This window comes from Dama dama, chromosome 12, assembly GCF_033118175.1.
Source record: "Dama dama isolate Ldn47 chromosome 12, ASM3311817v1, whole genome shotgun sequence".
In the NCBI taxonomy this organism is placed as follows: Eukaryota; Metazoa; Chordata; class Mammalia; order Artiodactyla; family Cervidae; genus Dama; species Dama dama.
The window spans coordinates 2929881-2951938 of record NC_083692.1 but is presented as its reverse complement, the minus strand read 5'-3'; the positions used below and the strand labels follow the sequence as shown (position 1 = coordinate 2951938).

The 22058-nt window shown below is 49.2% G+C and overlaps 1 protein-coding gene across 1 annotated transcript in view; it reads left to right on the top strand.

The window, feature by feature from the left end:
- Positions 1-3938: 3938 nt before the first annotated feature.
- The window catches only part of KCNK13 (potassium two pore domain channel subfamily K member 13), a 103160-nt gene continuing 85040 nt past the window's right edge, over positions 3939-22058 (top strand). The window contains exon 1 of the mRNA XM_061156433.1: positions 3939-4278. Coding sequence (XP_061012416.1) covers positions 3939-4278 — 340 coding nt within the window. The remainder of the gene's footprint in view (positions 4279-22058) is intronic.

Sequence of the window (22058 nt, the reverse complement as noted above, 5' to 3'; positions counted from 1 at the left end):
TGTATCAGTGCAAATGGCCAACTAGCACAGTAGTCAACGCAGGTGTTCAGTCCCGTCCGACTCTTTGCAACCCCATGGACTGTAGCCCAACAGGCTCCTCTGTCCATGGGATTTCCCAGGCAAGAATCCTGCACTGGATTGCCATTTTCTCCTCCAGGAACTCTTCCCAACCCAGGGATCAAACCCTCATCTCCTGCACTGCAGGCAGATTCTTGACTGCTCAGTCATTGGGAAAGCCACATTAATCATCAGGGAAACGCAAATTACACTACAGTGAGATACCAGTACACACCCACCAGTATATTTAAAATTAAAATGACTGATACGGCCAAATGTTCACAAGGATATCGGACATCCAGAACTTTACCTTGTCAATTGGTGCAGCTACTTTGGATAAAAGTTAGTTTCTCATAAAATTAAACACCGCCACGATAGTCAGAGTCAGACACAACTGAGCGACTGAACTGAACTGAACTATGACCCAGCAGTTCCACTCCTAGGTATTTACTCAAGAGATGTGGAAACATACACCCACAAACACTTGTGCAGGAATGCACCTGACAGTTTTATGACGACAACCATCTTTTTATCTTCCTTTTGGTAGTCCACTGATTTTTTAATTGCATATAGGGATAATTCAGCAAATCAACAAATATTGCAACCCCATGGACTCTACAGTCCATGGACTTCTCCAGGCCAGAATACTGGAGTGGTTAGCCCTTCCCTTCTCCAGGGGATCTTCCCAGCCCAGGGATCATACCCAGGTCTCCCGAATTGCAGGCGAATTCTTTGCCAGCTGAGCCACCAGGGAAGCCCAAGAATAGTGGAGTGGGTAGTCTATCCCTTCTCCAGCAGATCTTCCTGACCCAGGAACCGAACTGGGGTCTCCTGCATTGCAGGTGGATTCTTTACCAACTGAGCTATCAGGAAAGCCAAACAGATAACAGATAGTGGCAATAGTATGGGGGGGGGGGGGGATACAGCAAAGCAGGAGGACAAAATTCCCTGCTCAGTCTTGATGCACTTTCTTTCTAATATTGTAATCAGAGAAGACGTAATAATAAGGTGGCAATGAAGAAGGGCCTGAGGAGATGAGGAAGAAATCCAAATCCATACGGAATTCGAGGGAAACTTGGCAAGTAGAGAGGAAGCATGTGCAAAGACCCTGAGGTGATGTGTTCAAGGAAAATCAGGAACTCAGGAAGGGGAGTGAAATAGATAAATTGAGGTCAGGTCACTAGGTATTTGTGTAAATTAAAAGGGTCTTAGAAAACATCAGAAGAATTTCAGCAGAGGAGAGTCATACCCTGGTGGATGCCAAGCACTTTTAATAATCCTGGTTTCTATCAGTAAGGAGAGAATGAATATTCAAGCAATAAAAAGGGACAGATTAGTAAGATATATAATGTGGCTAGATCTCAGAAATACAGTGCTTTACACAAAAGAATACATAACTATGAATCCATTTATATGAAGATCTAGAACAAGCAAAACTAATTTCTACAAAGGGAAAACAAGTTGATGGCAGAAAAATTCAGAACACTGATTTCCTCTGTAGGAATGTGGTTGGGAACTTGCTGGGAAGGGACCTGGGATATTTGGTGAATAGGTTGGATAGATAGGTGTTTAATTTGCGACAGTGAATGCATTTGCCAGAACTCATTTAATGGCACACTTAAGATTTGTGCATATCATAGTATGTAAATTTTATTCCCAAAGAACAGTATCTGTAAGTAAGTAGGGTTGTATTGATCTCTACCGGCTTCCCAGGTGGCTCAGTGGTAAAGAATCTGCCTGCAATGCAGGGGTTCGATCCCTGGTCGGGAAGGTCCTCTGGAGAAGGAAATGGCAGCCCACTCCAGTATTCTTGCCTGGAAAATCCCATGGACGGAGGAGCCTGGTGGGTTACAGTCCACGGGGTCTCAACAGAAGTCAGACACGACTGAGTGACTGAACAACACTGAGCTCTCGGAAGTAGAATGCAGGAGAGGTGCAGAGTGGGGGCTGGGAGGAGGAGTGCACCAATGTCTGCCACTTAACTTTGAAATGAATCCAAACGGGTTGAGTTGGATGGAAAGAGGGACGGACATATGTAAGAAAGCACGTATAGTAAAATGTTCGTTGAGTACAAGGCAATTCACAGTAACATTCTTTCGCCGTTGGGGTGGGGGACTCATCACTCATCGCAGGACTCGCCCTGGGTGAACACACATGCTCCTCCTGTAAGAGTTGTCCTCTAAAGCCCTTGCTCCCAAGAGGCTAGATAAAAGCAGGGCATCCGGGGGTGGATAACGGAGAGAAACTGGAGAGGAACACTGGCGGCATCAGGACTTCGAGTGGCAGGGGACGGGCACCTGAAGTGCGTGTGCTTTAATTCTCTGCTCCTGGCAGGATCGGTGGGTGGGCCCTGAGCCCGGGGCCACTCTCAGGAGGCGAGAAAATTCTCGTTCAGTGGAAGATGCCCACGCGTCTTTTCCTCCGGGTCCGCCTTCACCCCTGCAGGCCAGGGCGGGTGATTCCGGTGGGGCCGGGAGCGCGGGTGGGGGCGAGCCGCGTCTGGAGGGGACGGAGCGCCCTCTTCCGGCCCCGGAGGGCCCGCACGGGCCGGTGAGGCTGACCCCGCCTCCGGCTCCCCTCTCCGGTCCGCGGCCCAGCCGCGGGGCCGAGTTCAGCAGGTGGGCGCTGGCGCTGGGGCGGCTTCGCGCGGCCGGGGGCGGAGGACCGGGGTGTCGCCCCCGCGGCTCCACCTGTTGCAGCGCTGAGCGCGCGGGCCGGCCGGGCGGGGCGCGCCGAGGACCCGGAGGGAGGTCTGGCCGGAGCGGGCACTGCTCGAGAGGCGGGACGCGAGCGCGGCGCCAGCGCCCCCTGCAAGGCGGGCTCTCGGGGCGGGGCCCTGGGAGGCTCGCGGGCGCGCCGGTGGCCGGTCGGCCTCGGGTGGGGATGGCGCTCTCCGAGTCGAGCCCTGTCGGGTCTCTCGAGCCTGCCGAGGCGGCCAAGCCCGAGCCCCGGAGCTGGAACTCTCCCAGGTCATTGTCTCGCGGCCGCGCGCCCCTCCAGACCCCGGTCCTCCGCAGCCTGTCCAGGAGCTGGGGCTGGCGCGTGGCGCTCGTTAGCAGCGGGCGGGCAGGACAAGTGGGCGCCCCCAGGCAGGGTCCGGGGGCCAAGGGCGCCCAGTGCGGACACGGCGAGGGAAGCTTCCTGCGGGAAGGGCCCCTAACCTCCTCGCCGCCTCGCCCCAGCCTCCCTTTCTGGTCTCCTCCTCCAACCAGCCCGGCCGCCGGCTGCCGCGCGGCGCGCGGAGGTCGCAGGCGGAGAAGCACGCTTGGCACGACCGCTCTGTGCGTGCGCCCCCCGGGGACCGGCTCCACCCAGCCCCTGAGCCCCGGCCACCGGCCGGTGACGCGAGAGGCCCGAGGCCCCGCGCGACGCCGAGGCCAGGACGAGGCCGCACCGCGGACCCAGCGGGGAGGCACTTGCAGCGCCAGCGGACCGAGGCCCCGCGTGCCAGCCGTCGGCGGCCCGAGAAGCGACGGTCGAGGCGCCGGGGACGTGGGACCCCGCTCCCCGTCAGCCCGCGAGGCCCGCAGACCCCGTTTCTGGGGGCGGGTCCGGGGCTTGTCCTGAGGACGCCCCCACGCCCCCCCCCCGTACCCTGAGCGGGGCCGGGCGCCAAGGGGCACGGCGGCGCAGCACCCTCGGGCCGGGCAGAAGCGGGCTCAGCCCCGGGAGGGCGGGGGCGGCGGCGGACCAAAAAGCGGATTTGAAACCGCGCGTCAGGGCGGACGTGGCAGCTAGCGCTGTCCACGCGGCGGCCCCGGGAGCCGCGCGGCCGGAGGCGATGAGCGAGGCGGCAGCCGCGCGGCCCGGGGCGGGCTGAGCGCGCGGCCGCGCCCCTACCTCCCGGGGAGCCCCGGCGACGGTCGGCCCGGGGCCCGGCCATGGCCGGCCGGGGCTGCGGCGGCGGCTGCGGGCCGGGCCGCGCGAACGAAGACAACGCGCGCTTCCTGCTGCTCGGCGCGCTCCTAGCGCTCTACCTGCTGGGCGGCGCCGCCGTCTTCTCGGCGCTGGAGCGGCCGCACGAGCGCCAAGCCCGGCAGCGCTGGGAGGAGCGCCTGGCCGGCTTCGGCCGCCGCCACAACCTGAGCCGCGACGCGCTGCGCGGCTTCCTCCGCCACTTCGAGGAGGCCGCGGCCGCCGGCGTCCGCGTGGACGGCGCGCGCCCTCGCTGGGACTTCCCGGGCGCCTTCTACTTCGTGGGCACCGTTGTGTCCACCATCGGTGAGTGCGCCCCGCGGGGGGCGGCGGGCGGGCCGGGCGCTTCCAAGGGCGGCCCCCGCGCTTCCCAGCCCCGCTATCCCAGCGCCCGGCCGGGCGGCGCAGGTGGGACCCCCTGAGGAACCAACAGGTGACGGGGCCTCCTTGCTGTTTGCGGCGAGGTCCGCGGACCAGCGGCAGAGCCACCCGGAGCTTGTTCTAAACGCGGTCCCAGCCCCTCCTGGACCCCTGGAGTCAGAATCTGCGGGTTCAGAAAATCCGCAGGGGGTTGAACGCTCAAGTTGGAGACGCTCTGTTCTGGGAGATGTTCAGTCTAGTTAAGGAGGCTGAGCTTGAGTGCATAGAATACTAAGGAGAACGCTTACAGATGGGGACTAGAACCTACATTTATTAAATGAATTCAGCTCAGTCATGTCATACTCTTTGCAACCCTATGGATTGCAGCACGCCAGGCCTCCCTGTCCATCACCAACTCCGGGAGTTTTCTCAAACTCATGTCCATTGAGTCGGTGATGCCATCCAAGCATCTCATCCTCAGTCGTCCCCTTCTCCTCCTGCCCTCAATCTTTCCCAGCATCAGGGTCTTTTCAAATTAATCAGTTCCTCGCATCAGGTGGCCAGAGTATTGGAGTTTCAGCTTCAGCATCAGTTCTTCCAATGAATATTCAGGACTGATTTTCTTTAGGATGGACTGCTTGGATCTCCTTGCGGTCCAAGAGAAGTCACTCAGTCGTGTCCGACACTGCAACCCCAGGGACTGTAGCCTACAGGCTGCTCTGTCCGTGGGTTTCTCCAGGTGAGAATACTGGAGTGTGAAATGAGTTAGTACCTTGCATAAAGCACTGGTCTGAGGGGGAGACACATTTTAAAAAGACTGACCATGACTTCCTACTTCACAAAGAGAAAATAGGTTAAATATGAGTTTGGAGGTAAGGAGGCAAAAGTGCTAATGGAAGATGAAAATTGTTTTCTACCAGGCGGAAGCTGGTGGGGGTCTGCAGAAGGGGCCTACAGGCTGAACCAGTTAGCGCTGACCTGATTGGGGTCTGGAGACAGAAGCGCTTCACACTCTGGAAGAGGAGAGAGTTGCTCTCCGGGCCCAGGGAGCTGCCTGGTCTTGATGGAGTGGTGGAAGGAGAGCTAGGAAGGTCTTCTGGCTGATGGAGTGAGGGAGGGAGCTCTCCTGCAGAGCTGGAGCTGATCGAGAGTCAGTTGGGAGCTAGTGAGAGTTTCTGAGCGAGAGTGTCACATGGCTGCCATCTGTTCTGCCTTTATTACCAGCTGAAGGAAAAAGATTGGGGGTCTTTGCACTCCTAGGGCTTGCTCACCCTTGAATGCAATGAGTGAGAAGGGGTTTGGGGGAAGATGCTGCACAAATTCTAAAGAAAGCCGAGGGCTGGAGTGGAGGAGGGGCTTTGAAAGGCTTCCCAGAAGCGGAGTGGCACAGGGCTGGCTGCTGGAACCCCAGGAGCGCCAGCAGGGCTGGCAGGAGCCCGGGGGTGTCCTGCCGCTGTGACCCCGAGCTGCCGGAGAGCTTGTCCACGAGGCGGGTGACACGGTGAACTTCCCTGACGCTCACACTCAGGGTCGTCTTAGGCAGACATTCTGCCAGGAGGAGGAGCACCGAGTGTAGCAGAGATCAGCTTCGGGCCTGGGTCGTCAGGAAGGACTGCCTGGGTTCGCCCAGAAGCCCAGGGCCTCAGCCGGTGAGCAGGACACCAGGTGGACGGGGCTGGTGTGGTTACAGACCCGTGGGCTCCGCCAGAAGTCCGTGCACGCAGTCACTTCAGTCCACGCGTGCGACCCCGTGGACTGCAGCACGCCAGGCTCCTCTGTCCACGGGAGTCTCCAGGCCAGAACACTGGAGTGGGTTATGCAGGAGATGTAAGACATGCAGGTTCCATCCCTGTGTCGGGAAGATCCCCTGGAGGAGGGCATGGCTACCCACTCCAATGTTCTTGCCTGGAGACTCCCGTGGACAGAGGAGCCTGGTGGGCCACAGTCCATGCGGTCAGGAAGAGTTGGTCTCAACGGAGTGACTGACACCCAGTCGGTGGGAGATTTAAGTCCTCCCCACCCTCTCCACAAGCCCCCCCCATCTGTGCTTCCCATGGACACAGAGGTCAGAAGGAGCAAATGCGTGTGTAGACTGGTGAACACCAATGCCAGGGAACCTCGGGCATCGTGGATGGGTGGGCATGTGAGCTCACCTGGGGCGCAGATGGAGCACTGTAGCCCGAGGGACAGAAGGAAGCCTGGACCGAGCGTGGAGTCGGGGCTCCCCACCCTGCCTGTGACGGGCCGGTCTCTTAGCGTCCGGAGCCCAGACTGCATGGACTGTGGCCCACCAGGCTCCTCTGTCCACGGGAGTCTCCAGGCAAGAACATTGGAGTGGGTAGCCATGCCCTCCTCCAGGGGATCTTCCCGACCCAGGGATGGAACCTGCATGTCTTACATCTCCTGCATAACCCACTCCAGTGTTCTGGCCTGGAGACTCCCGTGGACAGAGGAGCCTGGCGTGCTGCAGTCCACGGGGTCGCACCTGTAGGTGCCCACGCTGGTATCTGGCACGCTGTAGCCGTTGAGTAAATATTAGTCCTGTCTCCCTCCCACACCCTGCCCCAAAGCCTGCCCCTCTGAAGGGTTCTTATAAGGGATAATGAGCTCGTGTAATTAACTGTTCTTTAAAAAGTACGAAGCACTGTGTAAGTATGGGTTTATTTTTCCTCTCTCGTATCTCACGTTTCCTTAAATTGTTTCATTAATTGCTGATGGAGTGACTCGGTACTTGCTGTCCTTTATTGGGGTACATCATTAGGCATGCACTGTGATTGTTATGTGAGGATGTAATGCAGCTAGTTGCATAAATTAATCACAGTTTCAATCAACATGATTCATATGGTAAGTGTGATTATCCCTATTTTATAGATGAGGAAACTGAAGCTTCATGTTCTTTGTAAAGAAGAAAAAAACCATCTGTAATGACATCACTTAAAATTAACCACTGTTGACATTTTGATACGTTACATTTTTTAACTGAAGTCTAGTTGATTGACAGTTTAGATGCACCACAGGGTGATTCAGTTATACATACACAGCACCTGTTTTTTTCAGATTCTTTCCCCTTACAGGTTATCACAAAGTATTGAATATTATTTTCTGTTCTTTGTTCCCCATGGACACACATGTACATACATATTTTTCTAAATTTGGATCATATTCTATAAACCATTTATATCATGTGTTTTTTTTCCCAACTATTTTTATTAGTTGGTGGCTAATTACTTTACAATATTGTAGTGGTTTTTGCCACACATTGACATGAATCAGCCATGGATTTACATGTGTTCCCCATCCCGGTCCCCCCTCCCACCTCCCTCCCCACCCCATCCCTCTGGGTCTTCCCAGTGCACCAGCCCTGAGCACCCGTCTCATGCATCCAACCTGGGCTGGTGATCTGTTTCACCCTTGATAGTATACTTGTTTTAATGCTGTTCTCTCAGAACATCCCACCCTCACCTTCTCCCACAGAGTCCAAAAGTCTGTTCTGTACATCTGTGTCTCTTTTTCTATCTTGCATATAGGGTTATCGTTACCATCTTTCTAAATTCCATATATATGCATTAGTATACTGTATTGGTCTTTATCTTTCTGACTTACTTCACTCTGTCTAATAGGCTCCAGCTTCATCCATCTCATTAGAACTGATTCAAATGAATTCTTTTTAATGGCTGAGTAATATTCCATGGTGTATATGTACCACAGCTTCCTTATCCATTCATCTGCTGACGGGCATCTAGGTTGCTTCCATGCCCTGGCTATTACAGACAGTGCTGCGATGAACATTGGGGTACATATGTCTCTTTCAGATCTGGTTTCCTCAGTGTGTATGCCCAGAAGTGGGATTGCTGGGTCATATGGCAGTTCTATTTCCAGTTTTTTAAGGAATCTCCACACTGTTCTCCATAGCAGCTGTACTAGTTTGCATTCCCACAGACAGTGTAAGAGGGTTCCCTTTTCTCCACACCCTCTCCAGCATTTATTGCTTGTAGACTTTTGGATAGCAGCCATCCTGACTGGCATGTAATGGTACCTCATTGTGGTTTTGATTGCATTTCTCTGATAATGAGTGATGTTGAGCATCTTTTCATGTGTTTGTTAGCCTTCTGTATGTCTTATATCATGTGTTTTAACTGTATTACATGATGGTTTTTTTCTTCTAAAAATTAGTGCCACTATGCTTTACTATGCAAAGATGTTGAGGTAACGATAACAAGAAAGCGTATGGTAGAATAATCATAAAATGTAAGTAAACTTCAGAACTAGGAAAAAATAACAGAAATATGGAAAGCAGCTGTATCGAAGAAATTGCCAGAGGGGAGCTCCGTCTTAGCTTAAGTTCCCTCGAATGTAGACTCTAAGCAAAGAATCTGAGTGCAAGCAGTTTCCTGGCAGATTCAAGGGATACAGGGAGGTGAAGGAGGAACCGATACAGGAAAGGGAAGTCTGTCAATGCAGGGCATGCTATTAGGCAGAAACCAGAGCGGGCAACTGATTCTCAATCCCAGGTTGGAAGCAGAGGAGAACAATGCAAAGCTGAGGAACCAGACTTACTCCAGGTAAGGGAGCTGGGGTATTTATAACACCCCTGCCCGTCAGAAACTGGTCAAAAACTGCTTAGAAGATTCGGGGAAGCACAAAAAAATAATTCCCTGATACCTCTGGACTGACTTTTCCTGGACAGCCCAAGAGTAGCCTTCTGATGAGATGCAGGCACTGGCCATTTGAAATCAGGCCATTGCGCCCAGAACTCGTTAAAGGAGATCCCAGGGGTGTGACTGAGTGTCACCAATGACTGTTCAAGCTTCAGATGTGGCTGCGTGTATATGGCAGGGTCATAACCCACACTGGAATTCTGACGAGAAAAAGGAAGCATTAACCTTTTCCCAGTATGCAATCCCAATATGATGCTGAAGCTGAAGCTCCAGTACTTTGGCCACCTGATGTGAGGAGCCAACTCATTGGAAAAGACCCTGATGCTGGGAAAGATTTCGGGTAGGAGAAGGGGATGGCAGAGAATGAGATGGTTGGATGGCATCACCGACTCAATGGACACGAGTTTGAGTAACTCCGGGAGTTGGTGATGGACAGGGAGGCCTGGCGTGCTGCAGTCCATGGAGTCGCAAAGAGTCGGACACAACTGAGCGACTGGAAAACATCAACAATCCTCAAAAATGTTTCCCCCTTGGCATTTCATTTGGGAAACATTTCATGGGACCACGGATGATGCTCATAAACAGTATTTTCCTGGAAAATGCAATTGAGGGTTTCATGCAACTGTTGTCTGAGACCTTTTTAAGAAATTTTTTCTGATATGGACCATTTTAAGGTTTTTATTGAATTTGTGACAATATTGCCTCTGTTTTATGTTTGGCTTCTTGGCCCTGAGGCATGTGGGATCGTAACTCCCTGACAAGGGATCCAACCCGCAACCCCCTGCATTGGAAGGCGAAGGCCCAACCACTGGACCACCAGGGAAGTCCCTAATTGAGACGTTTGATTTAGAAGTCAGAGCAGTGAATTTTTCTGAAAGTTACATAGAGGGAAACACTGATCACAAGTTAAGTATTTGTTTGAAATTGTGCAGATGTTCATAAATGTGTATTATGAAGGTGTTAACCATACAAAAAAAGAGCAGAGTGAAAGACAATTTTACAGTTTCTCAAAAGCTTAAACATAGAACTTCACGTGAAATTCCGCTAAAAGAATTGAAAGCAGAAACTCAAACAGATACAGGAAACCCTCAGAGACATCATGAGTCCGGTTCCAGACCACTGCAGTAAAGCGAGTGTCGCAATAAAGCGACCTTCTGCCTCCCTCGTGCGTGTGAAATTTGTGATTACACTGTACTGTGGTCTATTAAGTGTGCAAAGCATTATGTCTAAAAAAAAGTACATGCCTTAATTTAAAAATGCCTTATAGCGAAAAAATGCTAACCATCACCTGGGCCTTCAGGGAGTCAGGCTTCTTACAGTCGTAACAAGGTCTACTGACCACAGCCCACCAGAGCAAATGTAACAATAAAGAAAAAGTGTGAAACACCGCACGAATTACCAAAATGCAGCACAGAGGCCTGAAGTGAGCGAATGCTGCTGGGGAAACGGCATCTGTAGACTTCCTGGTCACAGGGTTGTCACAAACCTGCAGTTTGGAAAACACCCAGTAGCCGTGAAGCAGAGTCAAGCAAAGTGCAGGGGAAGGAGGTCTGCCTGTCTTTGCACACCAGTGTTCACTGTAGCACTGTTCACAGGAGCCTAAAGCACCAGCCCAAGAGTCTAGCATCAGATGAATGGGTTAAAAATGTGCACGCCTACGACGGAGTGTTATTCAGCTATAAGAAGGAATGAGGTTGTGATGTATGCTGCAACCTGGATGGACCTTGGAAACACACTGAGTGAAATACACCAGACACAGACGGACAAGTACAGTTCCACTTATGTGAGGTGCCTAGGATAGGCACTTTTCATAGGGATGAAAAGTAGAATAGAGACCGCCAGGAGCTGAGGGAAGAAAGGGAGGCTTATTTAATGGGACTTTTGTGGGGGATAATAAAAAAAGTTTTGGCTGCATATATATAGTGGAGATAGTTACATAACAGGGTGAACACGTTTAATACCACTGAGTTGTGCACGTATGAACGGGTAAAATGACAAATACTATGTATGTTTTACCACGGTGTGGAAAGTCAGAGCAGAATATTAAACACATCTCAGAGATGTTGGTTCTGAAAGAGGCTGGTGAGCAGACCTGCAGCAAGAATGAGTTTGAAGTGCAGTCGGAGTAGACTGACCTTGTGGCCTGTAAGTGAGCCTCTGTAAGCGGCCTTTCCACCCAAGCAGGCGTGCAAAGATTGTGAGGCGTTTGTTTCTGTGTTTGCCTGTGTATTTATAACTCAGCTTTTGTCCACAAAGGATATGAGATCATTTGCAAATTGATACGGTCAGGGTAGGCTTAAAGCCTTGGACTACTCCATAATCTCAGTTCAGTTCAGTTCAGTCGCTCAGTCGTGTCCGACTCTTTGCGACCCCATGAATCGCAGCACGCCAGGCCTCCCTGTCCATCACCAACTCCCGGAGTCTACCCAAACCCGTGTCCATTGAGTCGGTGATGCCATCCAACCATCTCATCCTCTGCCGTCCCCTTCTCCTCCCACCCTCAATCTTTCCCAGCATTGGGGTCTTTTCAGATGAGTCAGGTTCTTTGCATCAGGTGGCCAAAGTACTGGAGCTTCAGCTTCAACGTCAGTCCTTCCAATGAGCACCCAGGACTGATCTCCTTTAGGATGGACTGGTTGGATCTCCTTTCAGTCCAAGGGACTCTCAGTAGCTTAATATAATAAGTCTTACCCCCCCCACACCAGAGCCCATTGTGGGCGAGGGGCCTCCCCAGGACAGTTGTCTCCTGGCTTGGCCCAGTGTTCCAGGCTTTTAGCTTCTGGCTGATCTTCATCAGATGACGCCTCCAGGACTGCTCGGGAAGGGTTAGGAAGGGCTGGAGTGAAGCACCAGCAATTAAACGGCCACTGCCTGCTGGGGACAGGTCACCCATGTGTGTTTCATTGGGTTTCAGGTCCGCATCAAGGACCTGGAGGACCACACCTCTCCCGTGAGTCCAGAATGGGTAAAGCTCGATCTTGATGAACACACAGACGCCTACCACACATGTGTGTCCAGTGCTCTAGAAATGGATACGAGTGGATTTAAGACTTGGAGGGGGTGAGAAAACACAAGTAGGATAGAACAGTTAAGCCGCAAATTGTTGATACACAGAGAGATGTGTCAGGAGGACCTATGTAATTGCCAAAAACGAGCCCCAGAGCCGGCTGTCAGTTTTCCAGTTGTTGAAAGAGGCAAGGACAACCATTACATGATTGCTTTTACTCAGTGACTGCTTAGAAAACACCCACCTCTTCTTAAGTGTGAATAACAATGTCTTCTATAGACTTGTCATGAAAAGGACGAGATAATGTGATGAGTAATCTTCTCCACGGCGTCTCCGCCATCAACGTGCGAGGGAAGCCTGTGCCCCTGCCTGGCACGGAGCCGCAGGGCACGGTCCAGCTCAGCACAAGCTCTTGCCCAGGTGCCGGGTGGCGCAGGGCCGCACCCGGTTCCCAGCGGTGGGGTCCAGGGAGGACGCCTTGGATTCTGTACTGGCTGTTCCTAAGCGCCGCCATCTGTAAGCACTCCCCCGCGGGGACGGTGGTGCCTGTTTCAGCGCAGGTTTGGGGCCTGCCTTCAGAGCCCCTGGTGCCTTTTGAGAAGCTTCCCTGGATGGCTCTCAGCCGGCAGAACAGGGAGTGCGCTTAAGGCATGTGTGACAGGAGCCGGGCTAGGCTTGGAAAGTGAGACCACCCTCAAGGATTCTTGCTATTCGAAGAGTGGTCCCGGAATCAGCAGGACCAGCATCACCTTGGACCTTGCTAGGAATGCAGAGTCTCAGGCCAGCCCCAGACCAGCTGAGTTAGAACCCACTGGGTGGTCACTTGTGTAAGGGCAACTAAATTTGTACTTCTCTGTCTGACTTATTTCACTAAGTATAGTGTTTTCAGAGTTCAGCCGTGGTGTAGCATGCATCACGATCTCTTTCCTTTTTGTGGCTGAGTAATAGTATTCCACTGTGTGCATGAACATTTTGTTTATGCATTCCTCTGTTCAGAGACACTTGGGTTGGTTCTTCCTTGTGGTAAATCATAACCGTGTTAAGTTTTGAGAACTCTGGAGGCTGGAAGGCTGCTGACGAGGTGGGCGCTCCCTGAGCTTTAGGACGTAGCTGCTCGAGGGGCTGGAACGAAGAGGCGGTGAGACGTGCGCCCGCTGCTGGATAAGGAGGCAAGGAGCGCAGTCATCTAGAGCGACTCTGTGGGTGCAGGGGCGTGCTGGCTCTGGGCTGAGAGCGTGACTGGGGCTTGTGTGGGTCTGGAGAGATACCCCGCCCCACCTCAGTGGTAGACCGAAGTAGGTGACCAGATTCTCTTTTTTTTAAAGTTTATTTTTAATTGGAGAATAATTGCTTTACAATGTTGTGTTGATTTCTGCCGTACGACAACACAAGTCAGTCTTCATTATACATATATCTCCTCCCTCTTGAGCCTCCCTCAGTAACCCCTCATCCCAAGCCTCTAGGTCGATGACCAGATTTTCAACAACAGTTTTACTCATTTTAACTAAACAGAGATAATTTATGCTGGTGCCCTCTGTTGGTCCTGGGTGTGGCTCATGATTAGCCCCTGTGTAGTGTATTCTAGAGGGGCTTCCCAAGTGGTTCAGTGGTAAAGAATTCGCTTGCCAGTGCAGGAGATGAGGGTTCAATCCCTGCGTCAGGAAGATTCCCTAGAAGAGGAAATGGCAACCCACTCCAGTATTCTTGCCTGGAGAATCCCATGGACGGAGGAGCCTGGGGGGCTTCAGTCCACGGGGTCGCAAAGAATTGGATATGACTGAGCAACTAATACTCATTTTCCATATAACCATTATAACATGAGCAGGTTGTTGTACCAATAGGTAAAAATTAATCTCATCATATTTAGAATTTCTTTTATCTGTATTAAAGTTGATTAGTTTTTTTAAAAAAAGTATGTATGTATTTGGCTGCCCTGGGCCTCACTTGCGACATGCAGGGTCCGGTCCTCAGTGCAGCCTGTGGGATCCAGTTCCCCGGCCAGGGTCAAACCCAGGCCGCCTGCAGTGAGAGTGTGGGGTCTTAGCCCTGGACCGCCAGGGAGCCCCATCAGCAGCAGCGTCTTGATATTTGCAGTTCCCTTAAGTACCTGTTTGTGCAGGACGCTTGATCACCACGAAGGTGACTCTGACACGGTCGCTGCCTCCTTGCACACCCTCTACTCTCTAAAACGAGTTGGAGGCAGTTACCTTTTCCTGACTCTTCTGATTCTACTGACTGTGCATACATGTTGTCATCCATAAGTCTCTACTATTATTTTCTTCCCCTTTCTTTTTACATTGTTTCCTATTCACTGTCCCAAGAATCTTATGTGTTTGATTAATGTATAATAGTTTCTTTAGTCATCCTTAAATTGTTGGATTTGGGGGTTGAATGTGATTTTAATTTTTAGTTTAATACATTTTTATACTTTTATTTTTGACAGTTTAAAATATTTCTCTAGGGGAGTTGGCACATTTGAAATTTGGTCTCATTTGTATTATCTTTTTCTCTCATTTTCCTTTCACTTTTCAATTCTATACCTTCTATTACAGTAGACTGGGTACCCTTTTTGTCATTTTAAGTGCAATCAGAATAAAATCTTACCTAAGTTACCTGAGGATAAAAAAGCAATTTCTGCCTTCATTTTTTTCTGTCTTTCTATAAAACTGAGGCTTCTTTCTCTGAACGATAGAGTCTTGCATCTTTGGTTTCAGCCCCATTTTCTCTAACCCCCTTGTCTCTCCAGCTCCTCAATGTATCTTGTTCTCTGGGACAGAAAATAAACTTTTTAAAATTACATTTCTGCACCTTCGAACCTGCCTTGAATCGTCACATCTTATGACTGATAACGACCCATCAGCTGCATCACCCTTATCTCTGTAGTGACTTCTAGCACTTTTATTTATTTGTACTTTCTTCTTCATTTCAGTTCTGTTCCTTCTTTTCATGCCTCTGGACCTTTGGGCTTTGATCAATAATTTACTTATTACCATTGCATTTTCTCAAGCCTCGCTTCTGCTTTCAAGCAGAAAGTAAAGGCCAGATAATTAACCTTCAAGGAAAGGACTTTCCTACATGGTCTGAAAATGATGTTCTATTTAGCACTGAGGGAAGAGTGAGGAAAGAAAGGAAACAGTGGCTTTCATCACCTGCTTCTTCTGTGCTTTGCACTCCGTGCTTCTCATGTCTAATTTTGCAACCGCTTTTATTAGCCCTTCAGTCTTGAGGTTGGATTGCTCCTTTCTGTTGCCTGCGGTACTGTTTCCCTGTTTCAGATATTAAAAAGGAAAAGAGAATGACAAATATAGTATCAGCCGCAGCTTGTGTAGGGCCGTCATAGCAGAAAACCCCAATAACAACGGCCTCATCGCATAGAGGCTTGCTTGTCTTGCCTGGTAAGAAGTTCAGTGGTCTGCATCTTAGCCTTGGGAGAACGGTCCGCGAGGCACCAGTGTCCCAGCACCGCCTTTCTGCCCTGCTCGGGCAGGCTTAGACGGCAACTCTGTCGTTGTGCTCACAAAATAGCTGCTGCACCTCCGGGCCTTGCCCCTGCCTCCGAGGCAGGAGGAGAGAGAGGAGAAAAGGCAGAAAACATGTGCCGGCGAGTCAGTCCCCGGCAGGGAGTGTGCCTGGAAGTCTCCGCTTCTGTTTACTTCTCCTCGGCCAGAGTCGTGTCAGATTGCCCAGGTGCCATCTGCACGGGAGCTGGTCGCTAACATGAGCACAATTAAGTTTCCTTTATTAAGGCGGAAGAGAAGGGCGGTGTTGTGTGGCAACAACACTGTGTACGAAGCTAAGTGTTTTCTTAATGTTCGTTCAGACACTCCTGGTGGGGGGAGGGGGTGTTTGTTTTGACTTTTCAGTCTTGAGGTTATTATTCTCCAGCTGGATATCCCTTTTATTTATTTATTTTTTAAGTCTCTCAGCTACTTTTGCATTGCTTTCATCTATTTGCTTAATTTCATAGTTGGGGTTTGAGCCTCCATTTATCTTCCAGCTCATTAATTCTTTTCTCCACTGATAACTGTCTTTAACAATGTTTTCAGAAGATGTTTATTAAGGACCCGCTTTTAAGCATTGGCCTAAACAGTTCTTCTTTGTTCTTCTCCCACTGTCTTTCTTATCATCCAATAGTCCTTCATTTGTCATTCCTTTTTTAAACATCCTCAGGGCTTAATTTATTTTATGATTGGGACTTTGTACCTTTTGATCCCTTTCGTTCATTTCACTGCACCCCACCCACTGCCTTTGGCAGCTTCTCTGTATTATGAGTTCAGGTGTTTGTTCTTTCTTTTTAAGAGATTCTGTATATAAATGACATCATACAGTATCTGTCTGTCACTCTCGATCCATCCATGCTGTCCCAATGGCGGCATTTCCTTCCTTCTTTCTTTTTTTTGGCCATGTCATGTGTCATATGGGATCTTAGTTCCCTGACCAGGGATCAAATCTGTGACCCGTGCGTCACAGTTAAGTATGGCGTCTTAACCAGTGAACAGCCAAGGACGTCCTTTTTAAAAAATGGGTGAATAATATTCCATTATATACACCGAGACTTCTTTATCCATTTATCCACTGATGGACCCTTAGGTGGTCTCCAAGTCCTGGCTGTTGTAAGTAACACTACAGGGAACATGGGGTTGCAGACATCTTTTCAAGTTAATGTTTTCATTTCCTTTCATTTCCTTTTTCAAGTTATGTTTCATTTATTTTCTGGGTAAATGTCCAGAAATGGAATTGCTGGTTCATATGGTAATTCTATTTCTAATTTTTCGAGGAGCTATCCCCTGTTTTCCCGTCGCTGCCCCAGCTTACATCCGCCCTAACGGTACCCAAGGCTTCCCTTGCTCCACACCCTTAACAGTGCTTCTTCTGTCTCGTCTCTTTGATACCAGCCATTCTTACAGGTGTGAGGTGGTATCTTATTGCAGTTTTGATTTGTATTTCACTGATGGCTAGGAATGTTGAGCATCTGTACGTTTTCTTTGGGAAAACGTCTAGTCAAATCTCTTTTCTCTCAAAGTAGATTTTCATTCAGTCTTGCTCATTTGTGGGGTCCCTCCTTCCTTCAGTTTTCCTCCTGTTTCCTATAAGCTACTTCCATTCCCAGTGGAATCTTGAGATCTTTCTTTGGGACTTAAAAGTTTGAAAACTGAATTTATGCTACAGTTACCATTTTCCTTACTTTAAAAAAAATTATTGATTGCTGCCCTGCGTCTTCATTGCTGCATGCAGGGTTTTTCAACATCAGTCTTCCAATGAATGTGATTTCCTTTAGGATTGACTAGTTTGTTCTCCTTGCAGTCCAAAGGACTCTCAAGAGTCTTCTCCAACACCACGATTCAAAAGCATCAGTTCTTCAGCACTCAGATTTTAGGGTTAGTTTCTTTTATTTAACAACCTGTGACTTGATACCAACATCTGTAAAAACAAATGTATCGAAGGCATGCTTTGGCCACACAGAGACTTACTGGTGTCCTGTTTCGTGGGATGATGGATGAGGACCGTCTGTCTGGGAGCTGATAACTTAAAACAACAACTATCACTCCCTCTTCAGCTAATTAAGACAAATTTCCTGGAGGATATGGAGTCCAGGGGCTGACTGGGGAGAGTTGATGACCTCCTTATTCTTTCAACAGTTCTTTGCATTAGCGAAAGTAAGGTTCAGAGAAAGTTAGCAAATTAAATTTCCCAAGTACACACAGCTGGTAAGGGACTATATCACCCTCAAGTTAGAAGACCCAAAAAGCAGTGGTTAAAGCACACAGGGTTTTGGTCTGTCCCGGAAAAGAGGTCTGTGCTGCATGTAGACACTTCAGGGCTAGTGTGGTGGCAGCGTGATGTCAACAGGGAGTCAAGCCTCTTCAGCTCTGTTATTCTCCTAAGGTGTTGCTCTGGTCCTCGGGGCTCAGTATGGTTGCAGGCCATCACATCCACACCATAAGTTGTTGTTCAGTCGCTCAGTCGTGTCTGACTCCTTGGACCCCATGGACTGCAGCACACCAGGCCTCCCTGTCCATCACCAACTCCTGGAGTTTACTCAAACTCATGTCCATTGAGTCGGCCATCCAGCCATCTCATCCTCTGTCGTCCCCTTCTCCTCCTGCCCCCAATCCCTCCCAGCATCAGGGTCTTTTCCAGTGAGTCAGCTCTCTGCATCAAGTGGCCAAAGTATTGGAGCTTCAGCATCAGCATCAGTCCTTCCAGCCAGTATTCGGGGTTGATTTCCCGTAGGATGGACTGGCTGGATAAGTAACAGCAGGGGTAGAAACAGGAAAGTTAGGATGTGTCCTTTCCCTCTCAAGGAGGTGTCTTAGGTGATTTTCTTAAAGAAGCAGACTCTGGGCTAAAGGTTTGGGTCGAAGTGATCCGTCAAGGAGGTGCCCCCAGAAGAGACTAGCAGGAGGGTGAGGGATGTGAGGATGGGATGGGGGGAAGCCAGGCAGGAGGCTGTCTTCGGGGGCACAGGTTACACCTTGTGCCTCACCCGAGGCGAAGGAGCCGGCTTCCAGATGCCCACCCGTCTCTCACTGGCCATGGCTAGAGTGGAAGAGACCCGGGCACTTTGCTGTGTGTGAGGAAAAATCACATTTGAAAGGGCGAGATAACCTCTTGTTGAGGGGTTGCTCTGTGCCTTGTAGGATGTTGAGCAGCGTCTCTGGACCAAAGACAAACTTTTGAAACCCCTCTTCGTCTGCCCCTCTGCACACCTCACCCACACCTCACACCTCACCTTTGGCTTGAATTGTTAACTGTGAAGTGGCTCTGTTATTTTTTAACTGCTTATGTTGTTTTTGGCGCGCTGAGTCTCGGTTGCCGCGCGGCCTTTGGCTGGGTGAGCAGGGGCTGCCCTTCAGTGGCGGCGGCGGCTTCTCCTGTTGCAAGGCGTGGGCTCCCGGGCCCCGGCTGCAGTGGCAGGGAACGGTCTCAGTTGCTTTTTGACACGTGCAATCTTTCCAAACCAGGGATGGAACTTGTGTTCCCTGCCTTGGCAAGTGGATTCTTAACCACTGGACACCAGAGAAGTTCCTGTTCTTTTCTTTTGAAAAATATCTTTTCCATTAAAAAATTCCTAAAGTAATGGATGCACATTTGAATCGATTTTCAAATCAATGCAGTGTTTAAAGTGAAAAATCACAGTCTCCCTTCACTTCCCCATCCTACTTCACCAAGGTAACCATAGGTTTTTTTACACTCACTGGTGGTTCTTTTTTATTTTTTTTTGGTAATAGGTTTATTGAGCTATAATTCTTATGCCATGAAAATCACATATTTAAAGGATACAATTCAGTGGTTTTCAGTGTATTCACAGAGTTTTGCAACCATCAACACAATCAGTTTTACATTTCATCGTCCCCCAGAGAAACCCCACACCCTTTATCAGGCGCCCTCTTCTCCCCTCCAGCCCTCGGCAACCACTAATCCACTGTCAGTTCCCATAGACTTGCTTATTCGGGACATTTCATTTAAGTGGGATCATATAGTACTTTATAGCCTTTTGTGCCTGGTTTCTTTCAGTTCAGTTGCTCAGTCGTGTCCAGTTCTTTGCAACCCCACGGACTGCAGCACACCAGGCCTCCCTATCCATCACCAACTCCCGGAGTTTACTTGAACTCATGTCCATCGAGTCAGTGATGCCATCCAACCATCTCGTCTTCTGTCATCCCCTTCTCCTCCTGCCTTCAATCTTTCCCAGCATCAGGGTCTTTTCCAATGAGTCAGCTCTCTGCACCAAGTGGTCAAAGTATTAGAGCTTCAGCTTCAGCATCAGTCCTTCCAATGAACACCCAGGACTGATCTCCTTTAGGATGGACTGGTTGGATCTCCTTGCAGTCCAAGGGACTCTCAAGAGTCTTCTCCAATATCACAGTTCAAAAGCATCAATTTTTCGGCACTCAGCCTTCTTTATGGTCCAACTCTCAAATCCATACATGACTACTGGAAAAACCATAGCTTTGACTATACAGACCTGGTTTCTTTGGCCAGGTAATGTTTTCAAGTCATTCATTTAATGATACTTCACTCCTTTTTATTGCCAAATAATATTCTGTTATATGACTGTACCATGTTTTATCTGTTATTTAATCAGCTGATAGATGTTTTGGTTGTTTTCATTTTTTAGCTATTATGAATAATTCTGTATGATGATGAATAAGTGTACAAGTTTTTGTGCAGACATAGTGTTTTTATTTATCTTGGGTAGATTTGGAATTGCTGGGTCATATAGAAACTCTTTTCTCAACCTTTGGAAGAACTGTTAGACTCTCCCCAAGTAGTTGTATCATTTTACATTCGCACCAACAGTGTATGAGTGTTCCTCTTTCTTCACATCCTTGCCAAGACTCTCAGTGACCCACTTCTGTGGTTACATTCATCTTGTGGATGTGAACTGGTGCCTTATTGTATCTTGGATGTGCCTTTCCCTAATAACAGATGATGCTGAGCATATTTTCATGTGTTTTTTAGTCATTGATATACCTTCTTGAAAAAAATGTCTGTTCAGATCCTTTGCCCATTTTTAAATTGGGTTATTTGGGATTTTTTAATTATTGTTGAATTATAAGTGTTCTTTATAGATTTAAGACCCTTGTTGGATGTGTAATTTGCAAATGTTTTCTCTCCTTCTGTGGGAGGTCATTTCACTTTCTTCATGGTGTCCTTTGAAGCACAAACGCTTTACATTTTGGTGAGGTCTGACTTAACTGTTTTGTTGTTGTTGTTGCTTATGCCTTCAGTGTCATGTGTAAGAAACGTCGCCTAACCCAGTGTCACAAAGATTTGTGCCTGTGTTTTCTCCTGAGAGTTTTGTAGTTTTGCTCTTACATTAAGGTTGTAGATCTGTTTTGAACCCATTTTTGTATGCGGTATGAGACAAGGGTCTAGCTTAAGCCTGTTCCATGTGGTATCCAGTCCCAGCACCATTTGTTGAAAAGACTGTACTTTCCCTCATTGGATAGTTTTGATTCCCTGGTCAAAACGCGATTGGCCGTGAATGTGAGGGTTGATTTCTGGACTCAGTTCCATTCCACTGATCTCCATGTGTATCCTTAGCAAGTACCACACTACCAGGACTACTATAACCTTGTAGTTAATTGTGAAATCAGGAAGTGTGAATCCTCCAGGGTTGCTGTTCTTCTTCAGAATTGTTTTGGCTATTTTGGGTCCCTTGAACTTTCATGTGAATTTTAAGATCAGCTTGTCAGTTTCTGCAAAGAAGGCTTGTGTTGGCTCTGTAGATAAACTAGGGGAATATTGTGATTTTTAAAATATCAAGTGTTATAATCCATGGGATGTCTTTTCATTTATTTGGATCCTTTCATCTGTTTCAGTAATGTTCTGTTGTTTTCAACGTATCACTATAAGGAGGCTATACATTTGGCTGGGAAAAGCATTCCATCTTTATGCTCACTGACCTCTGACGGCGCAGCCTCTAGCGTTTCCTTCAGTAGAGAGTGTAGACACCAGCTCGGAGGCAGAACAAGTAGACCTGTCAGTTTGTCACCAGCAGAAATCACCGATTGGCTCTTCTCACTTACGAGTGTGGCACATGCCAGCATGTCATCCCCCGCATCATGCTGCAAACTTTCAGTCGTTGTTAGACTTGTTCTTATCTAATGATGCAATAAAGTTGCTCATATCCTGTATCGTGGGACGCCCTGATGGCTCAGCAGGTAAAGAATCTGCCTACAATGCAGGAGACACAGGAGACGCGGGTTAGATCCCCTGGAATAGGAAACAGCAACCCACTTGCCTAGAAAATTCCGTGGACAGGGGAGCCTGGAGGGCTACAATCCATGGGATCGCTAAGAGTCGGACACAGCCGAGGACACGGCACACGTACTGTACCATTTTTCAGTTTCGTAACTTTAGTGTGATGGCTTTTGTAATCTTATGCACTTTATTTCATTCATTAAAAAAAAAAAAAAGCATTCTGAGACAGTGGACACCTGCAGGCTTCCCCAGACTGCCGGAAGCTCCGTGTCACAGAAACAGGAATTGAGAACCAGGCCGAGGTTAGGCGGACTTTGAAGGGAAAAAGGGAAATGGTCGTCTTATCACTG